The 24887-nt window shown below is 42.9% G+C and overlaps 1 protein-coding gene across 3 annotated transcripts in view; it reads right to left on the reverse strand.

The window, feature by feature from the left end:
• The window catches only part of SLC35F1 (solute carrier family 35 member F1), a 394338-nt gene extending 376031 nt beyond the window's left edge, over positions 1-18307 (reverse strand). For 2 of the 3 annotated variants that reach the window (XR_014311866.1, XM_082730956.1), the window contains exon 1: positions 17221-17543. Coding sequence is in view for 1 of the 3 variants with exons in the window: in XM_082730956.1 (XP_082587082.1) it covers positions 17221-17393 (173 nt within the window). In the remaining 2 variants the exon portion in view is untranslated. Of the gene's footprint in view, positions 1-17220; positions 17544-18288 lie in introns of those variants that run through there. The other variant, XM_082730957.1, reaches the window with a different exon arrangement.
• Between the last annotated feature and the right edge of the window lie 6580 nt (positions 18308-24887).

Below are 24887 nucleotides of genomic sequence, written 5' to 3' on the forward strand. Positions count from 1 at the left end.
TCCCGCCTTAGTGATGCAACAGAGGCTGGAGAGAGGAGGGGGAAAGGCTGTGACAGTGAGTAACCCGATGGCACTGGCCTGCTCCCTGATGTGTTGCATCTGTGGGTCCTGGAGCAGAAATTTAGAAGCCAACTAAGCTAACAGACACTTTTAGAAAAAATATTATGCTGATTTCCGTTCTACTCCAGTGCAGATAACTTCTCAAATTATCCTGAGTCCACCTTTGCAGGAATGATCTAAATATATGGAGGTAGCAAATAACTCTTGGGTTGGAACTCTAACTTAACTGTCGGCATGGGCTCTTTGCTCCCAGGACACAAGCACATATGAGTCACTCCTGAAATGGCGGGGCTGTCATTTTATTCGGAGGTACCAGCAAACAAAGAAGAAAGGCCACCTATATGCTTTAAAAACAAATTTCATTTGACTTGTCAAAAGATCCTTGGGATTTATTGTCACATATAATCGTATACCATAAGAGCTGTACAGGGATTTACTGAGCACGTATCTCAAATGACACGTCAAAATTCTCATAGCTGTTGCACAGATACATTCTCGAACACTGACTGACCAGTACGCCTCTGAAAATCTTCTGGGAAGTGATGCTCAACCCCACCGGTGGGGAACCCTGGACAATACTCCAAAGACAGCAAAGCTGATCTCTGTTGCTTTCCCATGTTTGTGGGTTCTTCTCCTCCAGCCAAAAACACTTATGGCTCTCTAGGGGTACAATCTCCCACACTCTAAAAATCCAACCAATACTTTGAGCAAGGACTTCTAAGTACATATATTCCTCTTATCATTCCTTGTCCAGATCACTATAAGCATAACATTAATTCATCGAACAAGTACTGCCAACACACGTTATGTTCAAGGGCTATGCGGAGCTCTGGGCAGAAAGCACTAAATCAGCCAATCATGGTCTCTACTCTCATGCAGTTATCTTGGCAATCGGTTTCATTCTTCCCTTTTCCCCAGGCTTTATACCTGCCAGTGATGATAATAACAAGTAATAATGATAATAATAGTAATAGGTTTGAGTAGGACTTTCTATATGTCAGATGCTGTTCTACATGCTTCTTATTCTTTTAGTCCTCAACACAACCTGTTAGTGGATAAGAAACAGGTCCCTGAGATAAGAGCCTTATGTTGCTAAAGTAAGCAGGCTAGCCCCCTTCTTAACTTCTGCTGCCTAAAGCAATCTCTAAGTGACTTCTGTTTTCATTTCTACAATGGATTATTGCATGGAAAATTTTATGGCAGGACAGAATTGAAAATTTTAAGGAGAAAAGTATTCATAGACACGTGTGGAGTTTTAAATTATGAGTAGGACTTACGTAGCACACCTTGGTATTTTCCTAACTCTGGCACCACTCAAACTATCTTTCTATACTTGTCTATATCCCCTCCCTTTCCACTGATCAGTTTTTAAAAATGAAAACTAAAATCCATTGAGTACCTACTCTGTGCCAGGCACTACAAGGCATGGCTCTGCTTTATCCACTCCCTAAGATCAAAGCAGTTCCACAGACAGTGCTAGCAATTCACCAAAATGGGGAATCTGACAAGGAATGAGGGTGTCTTTGATTCATTAATATATCACATGTCTTCTGTGCCTTTGTTTTTTTCCTTTGTTCACTTGCTAGCATTTGCTTAAGAGGCTCCAGAATCAACATTCTATGCCTCATGAAGCCAATTACTTTAATGGTTAAAACAGCAGAGCAGTAATATAAAAGCAAGGCTAATTCTCTGTAAGGCTTCCCTCCACCCTCCACCCCACCACCAGCATTCCATGTCCTTGTATATTCCCCCGTAAAAATCTTCTGTGCCTCGCGTATGTCTTATCTTCCCCAACCACCGTTTGGAAGAGCTTGTGGGAGAGTACATCGGCCCAAGGAAATTCCTTTTTTAGAAAGGATGCACTGTAGACTCTGGCCCTTTACCTGCCTCTCCGGTTGCAGCCAAAAGGCAGAGAGCGTTCTCTAAATCCAATGGTTCCTAAATCCAATGAACTGCTTTCTAGTTGTGACAAAGGGAAACGGGAGACACCAATCTGGTAAGAAAAGTTTTTTGTTGTATCTCAATTCACCAATCCACAGCCCAACACACTAACAGTCCTGGTACATCAGCCCACACTTGCATACATTCCCTTTGGCATACTTTACATAATCACCATTTTTGACAAATTGAATCCAAAATGAGTGATCTGATACCCATTGCTATAAATGCTTTAAATGGTGCTTTTCCTCAGTCACAGTCAAAGGCACAGTCTCAGGTTGCAATTAACTTTGGGGCTAGGGAGGTAATAATTATGGTCCCTTTGCATTGGACACAAATGAGTCCATTTATCAGCATTAGAGTTGCAAATGATCTATCTTCTAAAACCAGCGCAAGCAAGCACCTCATTGCCTATATTTCTTTAGGATCAAGAGCGCCCAGCTTTCACTAGGGAAGGTCAATCCAAAATGCATGGATCCCATGAGGTGCACAAAATAAATGGGACGCATCGAGGAAAGAGGAATTTTTTTTTAAAGGAAGGACAAGGAGGAGGAAGAGAGCAAGGGGGAGTAGAAGAATTTTGCCTGAAAAACACAAATCACACAAACTGTTAGAATCAAAGCAGGCAGAAAGGGAAAATTTTTAAAGTCAAGTCACCAGACTCATTATCACCCGGAGCCTGGAGTATTGTAATAAAACCATTTATGGCTCAGGGAAATGCAGGCTGGGGTGGCTATTCTGTAGGCCCAGGGACATTCTCAGGTAGAGCTAGTTCATAGGTCATTCCACACAGAATATTTTTATTTTCTTAGATGATACTAATTCAGTATAGTTCCAAAATAAAAATAAAACGTGTTAAAAATAAAGCATTCTTCTTGAACCAACTCTGAGCCCCCCAAAAAAGCATGGTAAGGAAATGTGATGGCTGTTTTCAAATAAGAAAGACAAACTATTCCAATCCATCAATGTGTGTATGTGTGTATGTGTGTGAGAGAGAGAGTAAGAATGAAAAACAGAGCAAGAGAGAAAAAGACAGGTAGACAAAGACTGATTACAAATAATCATTATTTGGAAAATAATATACATAGTACATCAGATTAAATATTTATGTACCCCAGAAAGCTTCAGAAAGGAAAAGCAGGAGGCAAAGATAGGGTCAGGATATTGTGGATTGATCATCTTCATTTCATTTGTCTCTCTTATCTGGGAACTCATATTTCCAGAGACATTAACAACCCTAGACATTATGATGAAATCTAGAAAACTCCTTACCAGATGACTGGGGAAGCTTTAGTTACCCAACCCCTCCATCAGTAGATGGGGAAAGTACAAGTAAACACACAATCTTTAAAATGCTATGTTCATGCTATGCACAGTCAGCTTCAAGACCCTGCTTCCAACCCCTCCCTACTAGGAATTCCAGAGCAATCACTGAATGAAGCAACCAGACCATGAATTTCATTCCAGCGCTCACTGGGTGATGGTGGTGGTTTCTATTTGGTTGGTTTTCATGATGTTTCAGACTTACTCCATAACTAGCTAGAAACTGCCCTGCGCCGTTTTCAAAAGACTCATCACCTCCTGTTGGACAGGCCTGGATGCCCTCACCATGCTTAGCAGCCTGGAGGTACAACGGTTAATCTTGTAATTAATTTTGTAATTAGCTGCAAATATCAATCTTAGTCTCTCTGCGACTACACACACCATCCGGAACAGTTTCCCAACCCTTCCTCTGTCCTCCCACACTCACCTCCCCCCACCTCACAGCCTCCCTGTTTTCAAGCTGTCACCTGACCCTGGGATTTTCCGAGGCCCCTCACCACCCACCGGCCTTCAGAGTGGTCTATAAGGCTATGTGTTGAGGAAAGGACCCTCTCTGAGAGCACAGTGTTTCTTCTGCCTACAGCAGGATACAGATAGGGACAGAGACTCCAGCCATCCTCAGGAACCCAATGTCACAAAGAGCTCCTCTGATCCTGCTAGCATCTGGGCTTCCCCTCATTAGCACATTAAAGCTGCTCTGTCCCTTCCCTCTGAGCCGCTCTGTCTGTCCCACTGCCGGCCTCTATGGAGCCTTTTAGGCCCACGCTCATTTTGAAACCTCCCAGTTCAAGAGGCACTAACCCCTTCCCCGAAGCCTGTCGAACTCCTTTACACACCACAGCTACTTTGGAAGCCTTAATCACTCTGAGAGGCGCAACCAGACAGCGGGACGGACACCTTCGGCCACGTGAGCCTTCCCAAGAAGAGGCTTTCTTAAAACAAAACAAATCATCATCATCATCATCTTATCTAGTTTTCAACAAATGGAATACACTGAAGTAAAGACTTGTGCTTTGTTCACAAGTGGGTGGGTTCCCGTTCAGATTCTGACTGACAAGGCTCAGGAGGGAAACCAGCAGGCCAGCCTGCGGCCTGCACTCAAGGCCTCCGCATGCTGAGGGCACCAGTTGGCATCTGTCAGGAGCCTGAAGGCAGCTCAAACCCCTGAAGACCCCACTCCCCTTTGAATATTGTGACAAGGATAACAACTGCATGGTGCTTGGCGGCTTTCCAAGCCCACACCCAGATGTTATTTCATTTAAAAATCCCCAAAATGCAACAGGAAATGAAGGGGTAGGATTAGTTTAACTAATGTACAAATGAGAAAATTGAAGCCTAAAACTTAAGTCAGTTGCCTGAGACAGAACATATCGATCACATTCTGAAGGGGACACCATCATGCTAACAACCCAGACACAAAATCTCTGAGTGACTTTTAATTCTTTCTTGTGTCTCTCACACCCTATTCCCAGATGTATTCAGGACACAAATCCTACTGAGCTCCCCAGGTGTGCCCTGTACTAATATCTTGACTTTCTCATAGTTGAATTCACAGAGGGTTCTTGCTTCCTGTGTCACTTGGGCCCAGATCTGTTTCTGAGTTAACCCTATCCAGGACAGACTTCTTTCTGCCCATCACACCCCCTACGTCATCCCCCCTCCCCCACAAATGTCAAATAAGCACACAGCATTGTCCCTCAATCCTACTCCACTTCTTTCGTATATTTCCTTTCTGACTCTTCAAAATGACTGGGACCCACTTCCCTCGGCACTGATGTCCTACACCCCTCCCAGCACCCAGCTCCTTCATTCTCATACCTTCCTTGATATCCTTGCCTTAGAGCTTGAAGAGAAAGAGAAGTCCCCAGCCAGAAACGGACTTTTATTCCCATCAAAATCTACCAAATCACCTTCATTTACACCCACATGCTGTGTTCCTCTCTTGTACCATGGAGAGTGTCCAACCTTCCCCCCTTCCTTTGGATCCCAGCAACTAGCCTTCTCAAGGCTCTCCCCTCTTCCGTTCCGTATCTTGTTCCTTCCCACACATGCAACTTCCACCTTAATACACTATCATCCCCATGAGCACACAGACCTTTGGTGTTATCTCCTCTATTAGGAGACTCTCCCTTTGCCCCTCATTAGAGAAGAACTTCTCAAAAGTTATGTTTTGAAGGCCTCCCCCACTTTCCCTCCCCATCCATTCCATTCAGGCTTCCACGTACCACCACACTGAACCTGTGCCTTTCGTGGCCCCCAAGGTTCCCACCTTGCTGAGCCACTGCCTACTCCTGTCTCCTTTCCTTGATGACTTCAGCGCTGTGCACCCTTTATCTCCTCCCTCCCACCTTTCTTCCCTTACGCTTCTGAATACCACTCTCTCTTTTCTCTCCTCCTTCAGACCTCTCCTCCTCCAGGTCCTTAGCTCAGAGGTGGATGCCCTGCCCAGACAGACCACGGACCCTTCTCTTCCGCTATCTCACTTTGTCTCTCCAGATGATCTCACCCAGGACCACCCGGTGACCCCCAAATGCAAATCCCCAGCCCCCGTGTTCTCTCCAGAAACCCAGACTCCAGCTGTCACTGGACATCATCTCCACTAGACATTTCTAAAAGAACTTGCCAGAAGCAATTGCCTGACTTTTTCCCCACAAATATGTTACTCTCCCTGTCCTTCCCATCTTAAGACAGAGGCCCCTTCACTCACTCAATTTCTCAAGCCCCCCCCAAAGTGGAATTTTGTTTTATCCTTTTCCTTCAGCAGCCTTTTCAAGTCACTCACCTAGTCCCATGGACTCTGTCTCCCAGCGCAGATCACTCCAAAACATGATTGTTTCTCTCTACCACGACTGCCACCCTCCAGTCTAAGCCTCCAACACCTCCTTTCCTCTAGTAACCGCTTACCTCCTATAATCCATTTTCCAAGAGCAGCTAGAATAGTCTTTCCAAAACATTAACCAGATTACTCCTTTGCTAAATACCTTCCAGTTGCTCCCCCTCCCACTTATAAAACCCCAAATCGTCTCCTGGCCTCTGAGGCCCTAAAAGATCTAATGCCTCGGTCCCCTGTGAGCTCCTCCCCTCCTCTGCTCGCTTCCATCCTGCACTTCAGTCTCCCTCTCTTTCAGTACATTGTTCCTGCTTGTCTCACCTTAGCATCTCAGCCTGGAGTGACCTTCAAGTGGCCAGTTCTTCTGATCATTCCAGTCTTTGCTTCAGTGTTGAGAGAGAGAGAGAGAGAGAGAGAGAGAGAAGCCTCTTCTGACCCCTCAAGTCAAAGCACCACCCACTGCCTCTCTGTTGCCTCCCCCCACTTTAACTGTCTGTGTAGTACTTAGCACAACAAGATAGCTTTCTTAGTATTTGCTCATTGCCTGCCCCAACTCCAATGCAGTCACCATGACAGTGGAGGTCTTTTATGCCGTGCTCCCTGCGGTATTTCCAATATCCAGATGATGCTTCTTCAGTCTGACGCTCTCCCAACTGAGCTATTCCGGCCGCCCCTCCAGATGATGCTTCTTACGCGGCACAGTCATCATCTGACGAATGGCTGCAGAGCTCCTAGTGTCTGCTCCTCAGAGCTTGAAATGAAGCCCTAACAGTGGCTCTGTCCCTCATGCCAGCAGCCACGGAACCCTGACTCTCCTTTCTCTCACTCAGAATGTGCTTTCTTTCACCTCGTGATCCCTGAAAGGCAGCATCTCCACTTACAACCCATTTCACAGAACTGGAGTGCTGTGCTATACCACTTCTTACTTGTAAAAGTCACCCTGCCTAGCGTCTAAGGTGGGAGACCCACCCAGGCTGTTGGGCTGAGTCCCTGATACTTAATGTAGCTGCCCTCTGAGCTAATGTACTGCCTTCATAGCACCAGCTGGGATATTTCCAAGGCCGTGACTAGCACCAGCCTAATGCTACTGCTGTAAGGAACCCCTACCCTGGGACTAGATGCACTTCTAGGTTCACTGTTGAATCCAGACTCCCAGTTGCTCCCTCTTGGATACCGGGCTGGGACCAGTGCGTGTCTCTCAAACTATGTACTATAAGATATCAGTTGTTCCTTTCCATTCATTGCAGGCAATGCTTGTGTGAAATGCAACTTTAAAAACCAGCTACTAGAAAAATAAAATGGCAAAACCCAAAAACTTACCAAAATACATGACCCCATTTTTAATATTAGAAGGAAAGACATAAAAGTTCTGTCGGCTATCTATAGATATTTCTAAATGCTCACTGTCGATGTCTGTTCATGTCACATTCTGGTTATGCAGTTTCTGAACCAGCACAGGTCCTGGGACCACACTCTGATTGTCTGGCTGCTGTCCTCCTGCCAGGCTGTGTAGTTCACGCAATACCCTAGGTCTCTTCTGCCACGGTGAGCAGATCCCTTCCTCAAAACAACTTTTAAATACCACTTTATAAAACAAGTATTAAAACACCCACAATGTTATAGGCACTCTTGGGTACTTTCTCCAAAATAATCTAATCTTCTTCTTCCTGATCTTGGTCCAGATTCTGTCCAAATCACAGCACTTCCCTGTCCCTGCCTCTGTCTCCTTTAGACTCCTTTGTCTGCTCTCCTAAATGGCTATGGTAGTCCCTAACTTGTCTCCCTACCTCGGTCATCCCCTCTCCTTCTGTCCTACAGATTGTGTTCAGAATATCACATTTAGGCACATCTCTGATCATGTCCTTTCTCTATTCAATAACCCGCAAGAGTTAGAGTGAAGTCTCACTCCTTATCAGAGCACCTAAGAGTGCCCAGTGTCTGTCTCCACCCCACAATTCTAACCCTACTCCACTCCACTGCCTTTTTCCCTTCCACATAATACTGTCAAACTGGACACTTACTCCTCTTACTATCGTTTACCCCATACTTGGCTCCATCCTTTCTACTACCCCCCTTCTGCCATGGATTGAAAGTTTATGTCCCCCAAAAGTTCATGAGTTGAAGCCCAAATCCCCAGGGTGATGGTATCTGGAGGTGGGACCTTCAGAAGGTGGTTAGACTGAGGTGAGGTCACTGGGGTGGAGTCCCCATGATGGAATTAGTACCCTTACAAGGTGAAACAGGAGAGAGATTGCTCTCTTGCACTACAGACTGAAGACAGGAGAAGATGGCTGACTACAAGTCAAGAAGGCCCCACCAGACCCTCACTCGACTGGTCTTCTGATCTCAGACTTCCCAGCCTCCAGAACTGTGAGAAATAAATGTCTGTTGTTTAAGCCACCTAGTCTATGGTATCTTGTTATAGCAGCCCTTGCTAAGGGAAGCCCTTGCTAAGGGCTGCTTTCCCTTGCTCCATGCCAAGGGAAAATGCTATCCCTGAACCTTCCTGCCCTGTCTCCCATCTAGTGTGGGCTCTCCATCCTCTGTAGCCATTCAAAAGCACTAAGCTGTATGGCCGCAAAAATTGGTTTCTTTATCTATAAAAGGATGATAATATAACCACTATTGTTATTATAAGAACACATGCTGTAGGTTTTATAATATAAAATGTATACTTTATAATGTAAGATTTAAGAAACTGATCTGCTGTCTAAATGCTAATTTTAATTCTTTAGGTTGTATCAAATTACATAATAACACAATGCAGTCCTTCCCCCAACTCATGCTCATGCTGTTGCCCTATTTGAAATCTCTCTTACCTGTGACATATGTCCATGTGTTCAAGGTCACTTAAAGCTGTTCCTATTGTTCAGAATGTTCATATTGTCACGAAACTATTTTCCTTTTTTGTTTGTTTGCTTGTTTTTTAGGAAATTCTGTTTTTTTAATTTACATGGCACTGACCTATTGATAGGCTCACCCTGCAATGGCAGGATGGGATTCAAATCTTTTCTCCTTTTTCTCCTAATATTCTGAAGGTAGATAAACATTATGGCTAGCTAGTCCTCCTCCTTTTTTTTTTTTTTTTTTAAGTTCTGGGTGAAACAAATTGTACTACATTCATCAGGAAAGATCTACCTCTGGACTCTGTGTACACTTCAAGTAATTTTATTATGGGTTCAGTCTTCCTCTTGAGTAGTTTGCCTATAGGTGAAACAGCTAAATTATGAGGCTTTTTGTACTCCTCTGTTAGATCAGCTTGAAAATCTAATCATTTTTGAGAGGTGATGTATGTTACCATTATTTCTACTTTACTTAAATTGTCCCCTTGATAAATTATACTGAAAGGGTAATAACAGTTAGAAAGTCTACCAATGGCACCCAAGAGTCCTCTTCAGCCCATACCTGTCTGGTCCACTGCTGTGATCCTGTAGTGCCCAACATACAGGAAGAACTCAATAAATACTGAATGAATGAATGGAAAACAGTAAAGTGTTTGTCTTATACAATGGATCAGTACTTTAGCTATCTCAGAATCAGGAATGATTAGGAATTATAGCCCTTTAACTCTAAATCTAAATAATTAGACTGATTTGGTTTTTTGAATCCTTTAGTGTTTATTCAATTTTAGTAGGTTTCCCTAATTCATTTCTAAAATGGCAAGAACTGGTGGTACATATTATCAGAGCTTGCAAAATGGGATTTAAAGTATTTTCTAACCATCACAGAGTCACATACATAAATTTTCTTCAGGCAGGGGCACCAGGATGGCTCAGCCCCTTAAGTGTTTGCCTTCGGCTAAGGTCATGATCCTAGGACCTTGGGATGGAGCCCTGGGATGGGCCCTGGGGGGAACCTGCTTTTTTCCTCCCCTTCTGCTCTTCCCGCCAATTCGTGTGCACAAGCTGGCTCCCTCTCTCTCAAATAAATAAATAAATAAATAAAATCTTTTTAAAAAATTTCTTCAGAGAAATTTTGGAATTTAAATCCAATAGAAAATAATCATTAAAAATTTTTAATAATTGTATCCTTAAACAAATTACTTTCATCGCCACTGACTGAGGCGTGACGTTTTTCTAAGAGAACACTTTCTAAGACATATTTATTTTCCTGTTTTCTTTGATATTTCCTATGAAATTTCTTCTTAACTATTGTACATACAAGTAGCCCCTGTTTAAAGTCAAAATGGTAGAATGAGAAGTTTAATATGGACTGCATATTGAACAACTTATTTATAAGACTCTAGTATCTAGATATGGGGAGACATACAATAAGATATTTTCCATAAAAATTCAGGGTACAGCTTATAATGATTCACTCCCAGTAGCAGAACATGTGCCCGATTACCCAGTTAGATTTTGAGGTCCTTCAGGCTAAGAATCATGTTTTATTATCTATGTGTCCTCCAGAACAGGGCTCAGCACACAGTAAGTGATTAAGAACAAATAAACATCAACATCAACTGGGTATAAGCGCAACCAATGGAATGGGAGAAAGTACTTGTAAACCATATATCTAATAAGCGATTAATATCCAGAATACATAAAGAACTCCTACAACTCAACAACTAAAAAGCCACCAAAAATCCAATTTAAAAATGAGCAAAGGTCTTAAGTAGACATTTCTCCAAAGACATACGAATGGCCAAAAAGTTTATGAAAAACTGCTCAGTATCAGTAATCATTAGGGAAAGGCAAATCAAAACCACAATGAGACGTCACTTCATAACCCTGAGGATGGCCACAATAAACACACACACACACACACAAAGTAACAAGTGTTGGCAAGGATGTGGAGAAATTGGAACTCTTAGACACTGTGAGTGAGAATATAAAATGGTGCCAATGCTATGAAAAACTCCAAAAAATAAAAATAGAATCACCATATGATCCAGCAATCCTACTTCTGGGTACATATCCCCCAAAATTGAAAATAGGATCTTGAAGACATATTTCACATTCATGCTCATTGCAGCTTTATTCACCATTGTTAAGGGATGGAAGAAGTTAAATGTCCATCAACAGATAAATGGATAAAGAAAATGTGGTATATACATACAGTGGAATATTATTCAGCCTAAAAAAGGTAGGAAATTCTCTCAGGTGGCACAACATGAGGACATTATGCTAAGTGAATTAAGCCAGTCATAAAAAGACAAACACTACATGATTCCATTTACATGAGGTATCCAGAAAAGTCAAACAATTTGAAACAAAAGTAGAATGCTGGTTGCCAGGGTCAGCCTGGAAGGGAGAAAGAGGAGTTGTTTAATGGATTGAGTTTCAGTTTTGCAAGATGATAAAATTCTAGACATATGTTGCATGGCAATGTGCACACAAATAACAGTACTGTATTATGCACTTAACGGTACTAAAGATGTCATGTGGTTTGGCCATTAAAAACAAGAATATGGGGCCCCTGGGTGGCTCAGGGGGTTAAGCCAGGTCATGATCCCAGGGTCCTGGGATCGAGCCCCACATTGGGCTCTCTGCTCAGCGGGGAGCCTGCTTCCTCCTCTCTCTCTGCCTGCTTGTGATCTCTCTCTCTGTCAAATAAATAAATAAAATTAAAAAAAAAACAAGAATATGAATTTATACTTGTATATGTTCATGCTACAGTCAAGAAATATGCCAGGGACGCCTGGGTGGTTCAATCAGTTCAGAGGCTGCCTTCAGCTCGGGTCATGATCCCAGCATCCTCGGATTGAGTCCTACATTGGGCTCCTTGCTCGGCCGGAAGCCTGCCTGTCCCTTGCCTCTGCCTGCCACTCTACCTGCCTGTGTGTGTGCTCGTTCTTTCTCTCTCTCTCTGACAAATAAATAAACAAATAATCTTAAAAAAAAAAAAAAAGAAGAAGAAGAAGAAGAAAGAAAGAAACATTTGTGAGATATTTTTCCATGTGGCTACTGGAGTTTAACTTCTTAACCATACTTTTTTTAGAAACATAATCAAGAATTAATGTGTTTGAAAAAGGTACAGTGGTGCTCATTGGCCTGAACTCAAATGAATGAGAAAGCTAAACTAAAACCTGGTGGTGGTATTCTCACATTCTGCATTCTACTTTTATGAGAAATGGCAATTAAATAATAAATCAGCTCTTGCATTAGGCAACTTTAGAACTATCTGGGCAGCCAACTTAATTTCCTATATCATTTTTATTACAGCAGTGTACAGTAAAAATAGATTTCTATTATGATGGCCCTGGACTCTGAAGGATCTTGAGATGGTGAAAGCTCAAAGGAAAATTACACAAAGATGCACCCATTTTCTTACACATCACTTGGAAATATTTTATCTCTATCCCAAGTAAACCAAATACCACTTTAATATAAATGCTCATTTCTCCAAGCCCTCTGTATAAAAAATAACTATAGAGGATGATCTTTTATTTTCATAATTTTGTTCTTTGGTTAAAAATAAATGCGTCCTTCGACATCCTTTGTTTACTACTGATCTTAGAAATGTCTGTTTTTAATCATACCACCCGGTTCAATTTGGAATACTGTGTATCAATTATCCTCATCACTCGTTGGTCTTTCCTTTCATTCTGACATCTGTTAGAAGAAGCAGCTTGAGGAAGAGCTTCGCTATCAATTTTTCAACAAGAGCCTTCTGACTTGATAAAAAGGGATCACCTAAATTATGTCCTCATCAACTGTACCTAATACTTAGTTCAAGCATACTCCTGTTCTTGGCAGCCATTCTGTTAGTTCACCATGTTCTGTCCACCTTATTTAATGACTCATAAATGCTATATACACATACTAACCTATCTTATATGTGGATTTTATTTAGGCCTGCTACCAGTGCTCTCCTCTTTAATGTTTCTTGGTCTTCAACTCAAAAATTTTCAGAAATTACAAAATTAATAAAATGAATCAAAATATAAGTTGGACATCAGTTCCAAATCAAATGAATGGATGACCCAGCATCACACTAGTGGTTCCATTCTACTAAATATCCCCACTACAGGATTCAAAAAGATAGAAACCCCTTTATAACTTGAGACAACCCAATGAATCTCTTTTTGGGAAGAAAGTGGGTCAAAACTAGAAATTCACAGTTATTTTTGTTGAGATCTGAAAATAATACTCAACTCGAAAAGATAAATAAAACCGCACACACGCAAAATACAAAACAAGCTCTTACTCGTTTTTCACAAACCTTTCATTAAGTAATCATTTTAGAGGAGCAAATCTCCAGATACCATACAGATCAGCATCTACTCCTCTATTTTTCTACCATACCAGTATTCAGCAGTTTTTGTGAAAGGGTCATCAACTGTTGCCCTTGAAATGTTTTCTTTTTTGTCACATCTTGCTTGCCTGTGACAGGGTAATAAATACTATTCCACGCTAAGAAATAAGTGAGGAAGAGTTTGCCGTATTTTATTCCATGCTCAAACCAATACATTATTCTAAATCTCTGGGAATTAAAGAAGTAACAATTATTTCAGCATTAGAGCCATCTTGGATTTCTTGCATCCCACTGCCAAAACAAATTTGAATACCACAGGGAGAAGAATGTGACACATCCCATCAACTGGTTTCAAAAAATTACCTACCACCTCCTCTTTCACCAAAATCCTGGATTCTATCAGATTCTAAACTCATCACTATATAGAAAGTGAGTAATCAGTGAGATGCCCCAACTGCTATGTACAAAATGCAGCAATCCAACTCTACAAGCCTGTAAAGAAGGGGAAAGGATGAGGGGCTATACTGAGGAAAGTAAAATGATGCAGAATAATGTCAAGCAGATTTCATTAAGATAACACTACCTTTTTCAGTCTATGCTTCTTGACAGCAAGTACCTTTAATTAATTATTAATCAGTACTTTTTTTTTTTTTTAAACTTATCCCTGGGTAGATATAGATAGCATATGTATTTGCACTTCTTCCTCCGGTTGACAGGTAGCTATTGTTACAGATTTCCACCAATGGCAGGCAAATCACAGGGCTTAGGTTGCTTGTAGTCTAACACTCCCCATCTCACGGCACCATTGTCAGTCTGTCAGTACTGCCTCTTTGGCCCAATGGGATTCTAAGAGCTAACTAACAGTGGTGCAATGTCCCATTCTGTCACTGAAGAGACTACTGGCCAGCTCACAGCAATAGAATGCTGCCAACCATATATCTGCATGCCAAAAATTGGAGAGATTTTTTTTTAATATTGGCTCTAAACTTCCAGCTTTGCAACTTCAGTTTCTGCTAACAGCTAAGCTGCTCCATGCCAGAAGCAGATGAAAATAAATAAATAAATAAAAGCAACTGAAACCCAGAGGATAGTAAGTTGATAGAGCAATACAGGTGAAGGATATAGAATCATTAAGAAAAAAGGAAGAGTAAAAGAAGAAGAAAAAGAAGGGGGGGGTGGATTTTTTTTTTAAGATTTTATTTATTTATTTGACAGAGATCACAAATAGGCAGAGAAGCAGACAGAGAGAGAGGAGGAAGCAGGCTCCCTGCTGAGCAGAGAGCCCGATGTGGGGCTCGATCCCAGGACTCTGGGATCATGACCTGAGCCAAAGGCAGAGGCTTTAACCCACTGAGCCACCCAGGCGCCCCGGGGGAGAATGGATTTTAAGCTTTAAGAGAATGAACAGAGATGCTTATGATCTGGCCCCAGTGGGCCAGCTGCTGGACATTACTGACTGATCCAACCTACTTGGAGGATTCAGACAAGAGGGAAACCACACCTACATTCTGGCACGAGAGCTCTAAAATTCTACTTTCTTCCCGTATTGTTGTTTGTAGAGCCCAGTCACTCATCAGCCACTACCAATGACCTCCTGTAGACATAATCATGGTGCAGAAGCCAAACTCATCAACATGCTAATGAAATTATTCCATCAAGATTTTTATATTTAATCTGACTTTTTTTTTCAGTCTTCATACCAAAGATGCTCCTTCTCAGAAGAAATATGTTCTTCTTGTCCCTTTAAGTACAAGGGAAGACCATTAACTCAATATAAAATATTATATTGAAAATTCTATAGAATTTTGAAAGAAAACTGGATGTTTTAATTGAAGTGGAGAGGTTATAACCCTGGGTACGTTCCCATTCACAGAGGGACCTGAGATGACATGTCACTGGCCCAATCTTTCAGTCCAAGTTCTTCCTCTGTAAATTAGGAATTGTACAACTCATGTCACACAGATCACTGAAAGGCTTAGTAATACACTAAATTCTACTTATGACGTACTAAGACTTCATTTGCCTATGATGCTCCCACAAACCCACCTCAGATATCAAAAAAGCTGCTGAAGAAATGAGATTATGTAGAGTTTTATATTCGTCCAGGTGTTTCTTTAGTATTTCTTTAGTATTATCTCATGACAAGAGCAGTAAGACAAGTACTATAAAACATGTTTTACAAATGCAGAAACCAAGCCCCCGGGAGATGTGCAGCTCTGCCCCCACGCCACGTGGCTAGTTACTGGCTGAGAAATGATGACAGCCAAGTCTCCTCAGTGATCTTTTTATTCTGGACTCTAAGATTCATTAAATATCAATTTGCACAGAATCAATAAGAACTTGTAATCAAGCAAAGATAAATGAACGACTGCATCACGCTTTTTTCCAATTTGATGAGGGATATTAATATTTAACATACTCTGCTTAAAAATTTAAACATCCAATGCCAAGATATTTACGATTCAAAAAACCACAGGTGTTCGTGAAGACTAGGAAACCTATAGAGCATGTAGTAAGCCAACATCTTCTTGATTCAACTTTTGGCCACTGTCTTTTAAATGTAATATTTTGGAAGGTGTTATCCTAAGCTACAACTCAAAGGAAAGTAGAATCTTGACTTTGTATTACCAACTCCTGTCTCACTCCCAGTGAATTGCTTCTTGTTTGCTGATAAAAGGAAACATACTGAAGTACCCACAAATAAGCTAATGTACATGTTAAAGTCTTTGCAAAGGACCGGAATGGTTTGGGATTTGTTATACCTGAATTAAACCATACTCCATCTTTCAGCTCCTATTTCTGTGCATATTTTGTGCTCCTACTATAGCTTTAAGCCCCATTGAGTTCTATGTGAATTCCCCCATAGCTCTATGGGGACTCTCGGCCACCCAAAACTGTGCTACACAGAAACCTGTACGAACAGAGCGACCTTAAGAGTTACCCGCACACATGCACCAAAAAAGCGCACACGCACTTAAATAAAAACACACAAAACCAATCCTCGGGGTTTTTTAAGTGTCAGCTCTTCAACCATTTCAAGTTCCTTAAGTAGAAAAAGTCGCCTCCACGGAACAGTTGAGTCAGGGGCACCCGGGGCCCCATCTTCACGTCAACCTGTGTTTGCAGCCTAAAAAGCCTCGTCCTTGATCCATTCACTGCGCAGATTCCAGCACTGGAGGCGCCGGCGATCTGCGCTCGCCTCCTCTGGCTTTAGCCCGCCTTGGAATCACCGGGCCCCTCCTGCTCACACCCTTCTCGCAACATTTTTGCACTTTGCCTGGGTCTGATCCAGGCCTCCAGCCTCCCGTTCCCTGGTCTCAGCTTGGACGAGTCTGAGCGGCAACTGGAGCGTCAGACAGAAGTGGGTCCCCTCCTGCCCGCCCGGGCTGTCGCCACGACTCACTCCATCCCTTCGCGTGGAGGCTGGAGACATCCGGCCGCGGCGGGCGACAGCGCGAGGCCGGCGACTTCTTCGCCATCCCCGCAGCCCCGCGTCTTCCCGCCTCCGCCCGCTCCACCCTTGGGTCCCCCCTGTTCCCTGGGCGCAAAGCTGGGGTCCGAGTGGGTAAGGGGACCGAGGCAACACGCGTGTGCGAGGGTGTGAGTGCAGACACACGGCAGCCGGGCGGCAAACCCCGCCTCTCCCCTAACTCCCGCCTCGGACCAGCCGGCAGCCCGGGCGCCCCAGGGCTGCCCGCTCTGGGACAAAGCTGCCACGGCCTCCCAGCAGGCGCGGGGCGCGTCGTCGCCAGGTCTCCTCAGTGTCCCTCGGCCGCGACTCCGTCCCAAGGGGCCTCAGGGCCGCTGGGGGTCCGGCGAGACCCCGGGCCCGGCTCCCGCAGCCCTCGCTCGGCGCCCCCGCCGCCGCTCACCTGTTCAGCACTTTGCGGATCCTCTGGCGTACGCCAGCCCTGGAGGAGGCGGACAGGCTGCCGCCGCCGCCGCTGCCCTCGGCCGGCAGGTTCTCGATGGTGGTCACCACATGGTTCGGCGGGGCCGGCGGCGGCGGCTGCAGCTGCTGCTGCGGCGGCTCGGGGGGGATCATCGCGGCGGAGGCGGCGGCGCGGCGGCGATCAGAACCCAGCCGGGCGCATCGTGCGCCGGCTCGGAGCCCGGGAACGCGCAGAGGACCCGGCCGGGCGGCCGCGGCCCGGGAGGCGGTGCTGCCTGCGAAGCGGCGAGGCCGGGAGGTACCCGCGGCTACGGCCGCCGCCGCCGCCGCCCAGCCCGCCACTCACTCCTCTCCCGTCCTGGTGCGCGCCCCCTTTCTCCGCCGCCGCCTTCTCCCGCCCCGGCTCTTCCAGAGCCGCTCCCCAAGTCCTGGCACACCCCGCGAAGTGGCCGCAAAGGGGGCCGCGCGCGGCCGCCGAGCTGCCCGTCGGCTCGGGAGAGCCCCGGGAAGAGAGGGGATGGGGCTCCGGGCTTTGCCTTCTCTCCCGGCGCCCAGGTCCTCTCCGGGCGAGCGGCGCAGTTGTGCTGGCGCCGCCTCAGCCTGTCCCCCGCTCGCTCGGAAAGCTGCCGTCTGTGTCTCACGGAGTGAGAGACCGAGAGTGAACCCGGAGAGCCGGGCGGGGGCGCCGCGGCGGCGGCGGCGGCGAAGGGGGGCCAGGGCGGGGACACGCGCGCTCCGTCTTCGCCAGAGGGCGCTCCCGAGGCGCATCATTGCCGCGACCCTCCTCTCCCCGGTCCACCGGAGGCCCTGCCTAGCTCGGGGTTGCGAGGATTTGTTTTGTTGTCTTTTGTTTTGTTGTCTTTTGTTTGTTGTTCGCGTGAGGCTGGGGATAGGCCCTTCCCCTTTAGTTGGAGGTGACTACCCGCTCCTGCCGCGACACCGCGGAACCTTAGCACCACCTTCCCGGGACAGCGCCGGGACGCGAAGACAAGGCGCTGGTCCGGAATTAAAAACCCAAACTCCAGTATCCTATTACCCCAACACTCACCGTAATGGGCCTGGAGGAAATTGGAGGAGAAGCAACTTCGCGCAAAGAATTCATTCTGGAAACTGGAAAAAGCATGTCAGACCAACTCCACGTCTGCAGCTTGTAGGGCTGTGAAGGAAACATAGGCAGATTCGACTTCCAATTGTGCCTCTAAAACTTATTAGCAGAGATTCCCTAAGCAATTTATGTACTTACATTCTGAGACACATCCTCCTTTGTGCAACGGAGGCTTTGCGTCTTTCTCCCCGTGGTGTAGTAAGAATTAAATGAGGCAAAGCACCCAGCAGGGGGCCCTGCGGGCTTCTTCAAGGGGTCTCTGACCAGAGGATCTGCACCCCCAAAGGGGAAAGCCCCTGAGAACCTGGCACAGAAACCTTAGACCTAAACAAGACCGTATTTCTTTCAAAGGAAACCTGGTTTCCTGTCCCAGGCATCTCTTACACCGATTGCTCCAGATTCCAGTTAATAACTGACTCTTAAGGGAGTTCTATTTTTCACATTTTCCTTTATCTAGACTGTCTGGATAGGGATCCTACTGTGGAAAATGATAGGCATTTTGAAATTTTTTCCACTTTAGTCAGCGTGTGGAATTATTGGCCCTGAATATGGTTAAAAGATAAGTATGTCTACAGAACGGCATGCTAATATCGCCACTGAATCCAAATGCACAAATAAAAAATACTGGTGATTTGCCAAGGAGAGTGGGGTTGGAGAAAAAATAACATTCGAGAAAGGAATGGACTATGTCTGATTAACCCAAGGGAGAGGGGAGGATGAAAAGATGGGATTCATTGTTTGGTTAAGAAGTTGCCACCCCTTTAACAATATTGGGAGTTCTTTTTTTAATTATCAAAAATTTGAGGAAACAGCTGTCCAAAAAAACTCTCCAATCTACATTCCAATTTATGTAAAACCCGGTTACTACCTGAAATATCCCTGAGGTCTTTTTTCTACAAAACTTAACCCAAATTAGAGCATTTTCCCTTTTATAATTAACATGCTGCCCTGTTCTTTCTCAAGAACCCTTTACTCAGATTTTTCCACCTTAGTTTTGTACCAGATACTCTGAAGAATTGTTGCAAATGGGATCAAAGCTTGTAACCTCATGGGCGATAAGATTCTAATAGTTCACAATGAGTTTGCCCTTGGGGGACCCACCTAATGGGGGCAATATTAATCAATGCACTTCATCTCAACCTGGCAGCAAATCGTGGTAGGAATCTCTCTATTAAAACAACATTTGTGGTTATTTCACATGTGTGCCTTGAATGACTGGTTGCTTGAGTGCCCTCTTCCTTCACATTTGGCCTCTTTCCTTTTGAATGTTTCTGGCACATCACAACTCAGGGCTGTGTCTGCACTTCAGTGTCCGCGTTTGTGTCTGGTCATTTCTCTAGTTGGACTGTTGAACCCAAATTATCTAACTCTCCACTGAGTCAGGAGGGAAGAAAGCCAGGATGGGAGAGGAACAAGATGAGAGATGAAAAATTTCAATCCTGCTGTTAAGAAGAGACCTAATGCGGGTGCAAGCCTTGGGTTTTCATTCTTCTTTCTTGTGAAGGGGTTACAGTCTCAGGCCCATTCTTGTCTTCCAATTCTGTGCTTCATGCTTGTCTCCTAAAAAGTAGCAAAATAGCATTTGAGAGGTAAGTAGAACAGCTGTTAAAAGGACACATGTCTGAGTGGCCGTTTGATATGGAATTAAACAAAAGAGATATGTGGAAGGCCTACTTCCCTTTCCCCTGCTGCCTCCTGGGCCTCAAAATCCATCTTCCATGAGCTCGGAACTAAAGAAAAGGGGATAAAGGCAATAAGCTGTGGGTCTGTATGCAGTTTTTTAGCTGGAGCATGTGGATTCCAGGAAGGTGCTTACTGTTCAGTTCATCCCTCTTTGACCAGGTGTGGTTAGTGTTGACCATGGCAAAATTTCCATTCCACTCATACTATTTACATCATCTGATTTTCACTTAAACAAGTGCTAGCTCCGTTGGATTCTTCTAGGAAGTAGAAGGTGACTATCAGCTACACCCTCTTTAAGGGTGCTCATTTTAAAGAGAGTTCCTCTCAGGTAGGGAAGAGAAGGATTTGGCCTGTGTCTCAGTCCTCACAGTCACCAGGCATTTTGTCTCCTCTGTTTTGCAGGGACTGCACCTGTGTGTTGTACTGGGTAAAAGCTTTACTGTCGTGCTCCAGAAGTAAGTGACGATTCTCTCCAAATTGCTGAGCAGTCGCCTGGAATTGCTTGCGCTGCTCCAAATGCCCAGTGGCCCATCTGCTCTTCCCATGCCACTCTCTTACTCTTTTTCTTTCTCTCCTAAGTCTTTTTGAATCTACTCAAAACATGCTACATGGCATCGAGAATGAAAGGGCAACCGAGTTTTGATTCACGTGATTGAATTCACACAGGAGAGAAGAAAGCAAAGCTGGTGGGAAACTTAAAGAGATGGGAAAGGGAAAGGAGAAGAATGTGTAGGTCTTTACATTTATATCCGAGCAATGGATAAGATAATTGGGAAGTCAAATTGCCAGAACCTCATCATTACAGTCTGTGGACAGTATGCACAGAGCAAGGAAACAGACAGTAAGCAAGAGGTATCAAGGACTGCTCTCACATTTTACACCCCTCTTCTGTTTATGTAATTTTTTCTTTTGTGTTTTGTAAATGTTATCTCATTGGGGGGAAACTCTGAATACTGTCTGTAGGTTTATAATTGACCTTTCCTGATAAGAGACCTGGAACACTAGAGACGGAGATAAGTGTTATTAGTTGTGAATAAGGCCTAATTTTCCAGGGTCACACTACATTACCATAGCTTAAAAATGTCTAAGTATTATTTGCCAAGCGTTCCATTTCCAAAAGCATAGAATAGCATATCTCTGTCATGGTGACATGGTAAGTCCTTGACAACAGAAAGCTTGCCTTATTCAGTAAGGGCACTGATAGTATCAGTTTCCTCGTAATTATCTTAATATCTCAAGACATATATATACACATATATATATATATATATTTATCTCAAGACATTATATATATATATATATATATATATACACACACACACAAATATGAGAACGATTCCTGTATTTGTCTGCTTAGGCTGCTATAACAAATGTCATCAACTTAACAAACATTTATTTCTCAGTTCCTGGAAAGGCCAAGATCAAGGCACCAGTATAGTTGGTGTCTGGTGAGAGCCTTCCTCCTGATTTGCAAATGTTCACCTTCTTGCTGTGGAGAAAGACCACCATCTCTCTCATGTCTCTTATAAGGGTACTAATACCATTCGTGAAGGCTCTACCCTCATTACCTAATTATCTCCCAAAGGCCCACCTCCAAATACTATCACACTGGGGATTCAGGTTTTAACATATAAATTTGGGTTAGGAGGAGGTGGACACAAACATTCATTTCATAGGAATGTTCCAAAAACACTCACTGGGTTTTTTTGACAGTATATATGATAATTTATTATTTTGATTTGTTGGAGTATTAATATACAAATTTACATACAGCTTTAAGAAAACATAATGGAGGGGCATCTGGGTGGTTCCGTGGGTTAAAGCCTCTGCCTTCAGCTCAGGTCATGATCCGAGGGTCCTGGGATCGAGCCCCACATCAGGCTCTCTGCTCCATGGGGAGCCTACTTCCCCCAGCTCTGCCTGCCTTTCTGTCTACTTGTGATCTCTGTCTGTCAAATAAATAAATAAAATCTTAAAAAAAAAAATCAGTAACATAATGCTTACGAGTTTAATCAGAGATTCAGGGATATCAATTATCTCTGAATAGGGTAGCAAAATCCTCAAATAAACCTCTTTTATCCTTTTAAACTGATGACATCAATAACCTCTCCCTCTAAATTTTTAATACACAAAAATATTAATGTAAAAGTTTTGGTAAAATTGTAGTAAATTTATATACTGACTTGTCAGTGAAATTTATACACTACTTGTGCAGAATTTATATACCAACTTGACATTGACTAGGTGGGAATTTACATACTGTCTTGTCAGTGACCAGCTGAGAAGAAACTATGATTGAGTAGAATTCTAGCATGTTATAGTAGAAATTGGAGCCAAAGAAATCTCAGTTACAAATTCAGCCCTATTGACTTGGCTTGTTTCATTTTAATCACTTCTTAAAACTTTCTGAGTAACAGTTTTCTAATCAATAAAAATGAGGAAAATAATATATACTCTACAAGACACACACAGACTAGCAATAATATATACAAAGAATCTGGCATAACAGGTATTTAAAAAAATAATTGATCTGGATTTGGATATGATGGAGTGGATGGCATTAGAATTAACTGTCCCCATCAATAATTCTAAAAGGTATATTAAATATTAGACAGTAGTCAATGTAAGGCCATGATCCTTTAGAGGAAAGAAATATATAAGAAATGAAACACATTAGGACATTAGGTGAGCCCAATATTCATCTCAGCTTTACGCTGAGAAATAGTGCCCAATCAGAGAGTGGTAGTTTCACTGGGTAGAGACAGATCCCAGAGTTTAGAATTGCAAAGACTGCTGGGATTTGCTCGGGAGGGTTCTAGAAAGGAGGAACCTAAGAGAAGGAGGGTAAAAACTCAATGTGAAAATTGCACACAGAGTCAACTCTTGAGAATTACATGTACACGCAAAACTCTAGGCCCAGCAAAGAAAGCTGGAGAGCTGGACAGAGATTTCAGAGGGAGCACAGTGTTGGGAGGGCAGAGGTTGGTAATTAATTCCAGTGATTATACAGAGTATTTGATGAACTCCCAGGCTTTGGGTAGAGACTCAAAAAAAGGCTATACCCTAAGTTTAAGGACCATGTCATGGCAGTAAGAGCTATGCTCTAGGATGGAGAACTCTTCCTAAGAGAGCCAAAAACCAAACCTCAACAGGACAGAGTTGACCGAGTTGATGATTGCCTTCTGTATTAAAATTTGATGTTCTGTTGAGAAAGAAAGATACCATCATCCAAAATCTCTATTGCCTATACTCACAACATCCAGCAAGTAGCCAAAAATTACTACAAAAATTACTACAAATATAAAGAAGCAGGGAAAAAGTTACTAATGTTCTCTTTAAAAAAGTAAGCAATAAATATTATAGACTTTATAGGCTGTACAGTCTCTGTTGCAACTACAATGGTGGTGCAATGTGAACGCAGGCATTGGCAATAGGTAAATGAATATGGCTCTGTTTCAATAAAAGTTTATTTACTTGCCATTTGCAATGACATGGATAGAACTAGAGAGTATTATGTAAGTGAAATAAATCATTCTGAGAAAGAAAATCATCACACGATCTCACTTATATGTGGGATTTAAGAAACAAAACAGAGGATGATAGAAGAGGGGAAAAAATAAAACAAGATGCAATCAGAGAGGACGACAAACCATAAAAGACTCATAATCATAGGAAACAAACAGGGTTGTTGGGGGTAGGGGAATGGGGTAACTGGGTGATGGACTTTAAGGAGGGCATCTGATGTAATGTGCACTGAGTATTACATAAAACTGATGAATCACTGACCTCTATCTCTGAAACTAATAATACATTATATGTTAATTGATTTAATTTAAGTAAAAAAATTTTAAAACTTTATACATAAATGCTGAAGTTTAAGTTCCATATAATTTTCACATGTCAAGAAATATTCCTTTTTTGTTTTTTTTAAGCCAGTTAAAAATGTAAGACCTATTCTAGATTTGGCTGTATAAAAACGCTAATATTGATCAGAAACATAGATGTAAAAACGCTCAATAAAACATCGGCAAACCAACTCCAACAACATACAAAAAGGATTCTATACCATAACCAAGGGAGATTTCTCCTAGAAACACACAAGGTTGGCTTCACATCTGAAAATCAATTAATGTCATACACCATATTAATCAAATAAAAATAATTTTTCATAAGCATTTGACAAAACCCAACACACATGCCTGATAAAATCTTTCATAAAACTGTTCATAGAAGGGAACATCCTGAATCTGAATGATCATCTAAAAAGAAAAAAAAAACTACAGTGAAAACCATATTTAATATTTAAAAACCAAATGCCCCCCCCACTTAGGAATAAACCAAGAATATCTGTTCTCACCATTTCCACTCAATGCTGTATGGAGGATTTAGCCAATCCAATCAGCAAGAAAAAGTATTTAAAGGCATCCAGATAGGAAAGATAAAGTAAAACTATCTCTATTCACAGATGACATAATCCTACACATAGAATATCTTAAGAAATCTAGAAAAAACAAAACAAAACAAAACAAAACACTACTACAACTAACATACAAATATAGCAAGGTTGCAGAATATCAGATAGATATACACAAATTAATTGTATTTCTGTGCATTAGTCATGAACATAACTAAAAATGAAATTAAGAAATAATTCCATTTACAATAGTATCAAAAAGAATAAAATCCTTAGGAAAGAGATGTAACAAAGGTAGTACAAGATGTATACATGAAAAATGCTTGGCACAAAGTCTGCTTGAGAATTTTTCCCCCTCCCTCTGCCTCCGCCTCTTCTCCCCTCTCCCCACCATTTGCACTCCCTCTCTCTCTGAAGTAAATAAATAAAAATTAAAAAAAAAAAA

The sequence above is a fragment of the Mustela nivalis genome (assembly GCF_964662115.1).
Source record: "Mustela nivalis genome assembly, chromosome: 5".
NCBI lineage: Eukaryota > Metazoa > Chordata > Mammalia > Carnivora > Mustelidae > Mustela > Mustela nivalis.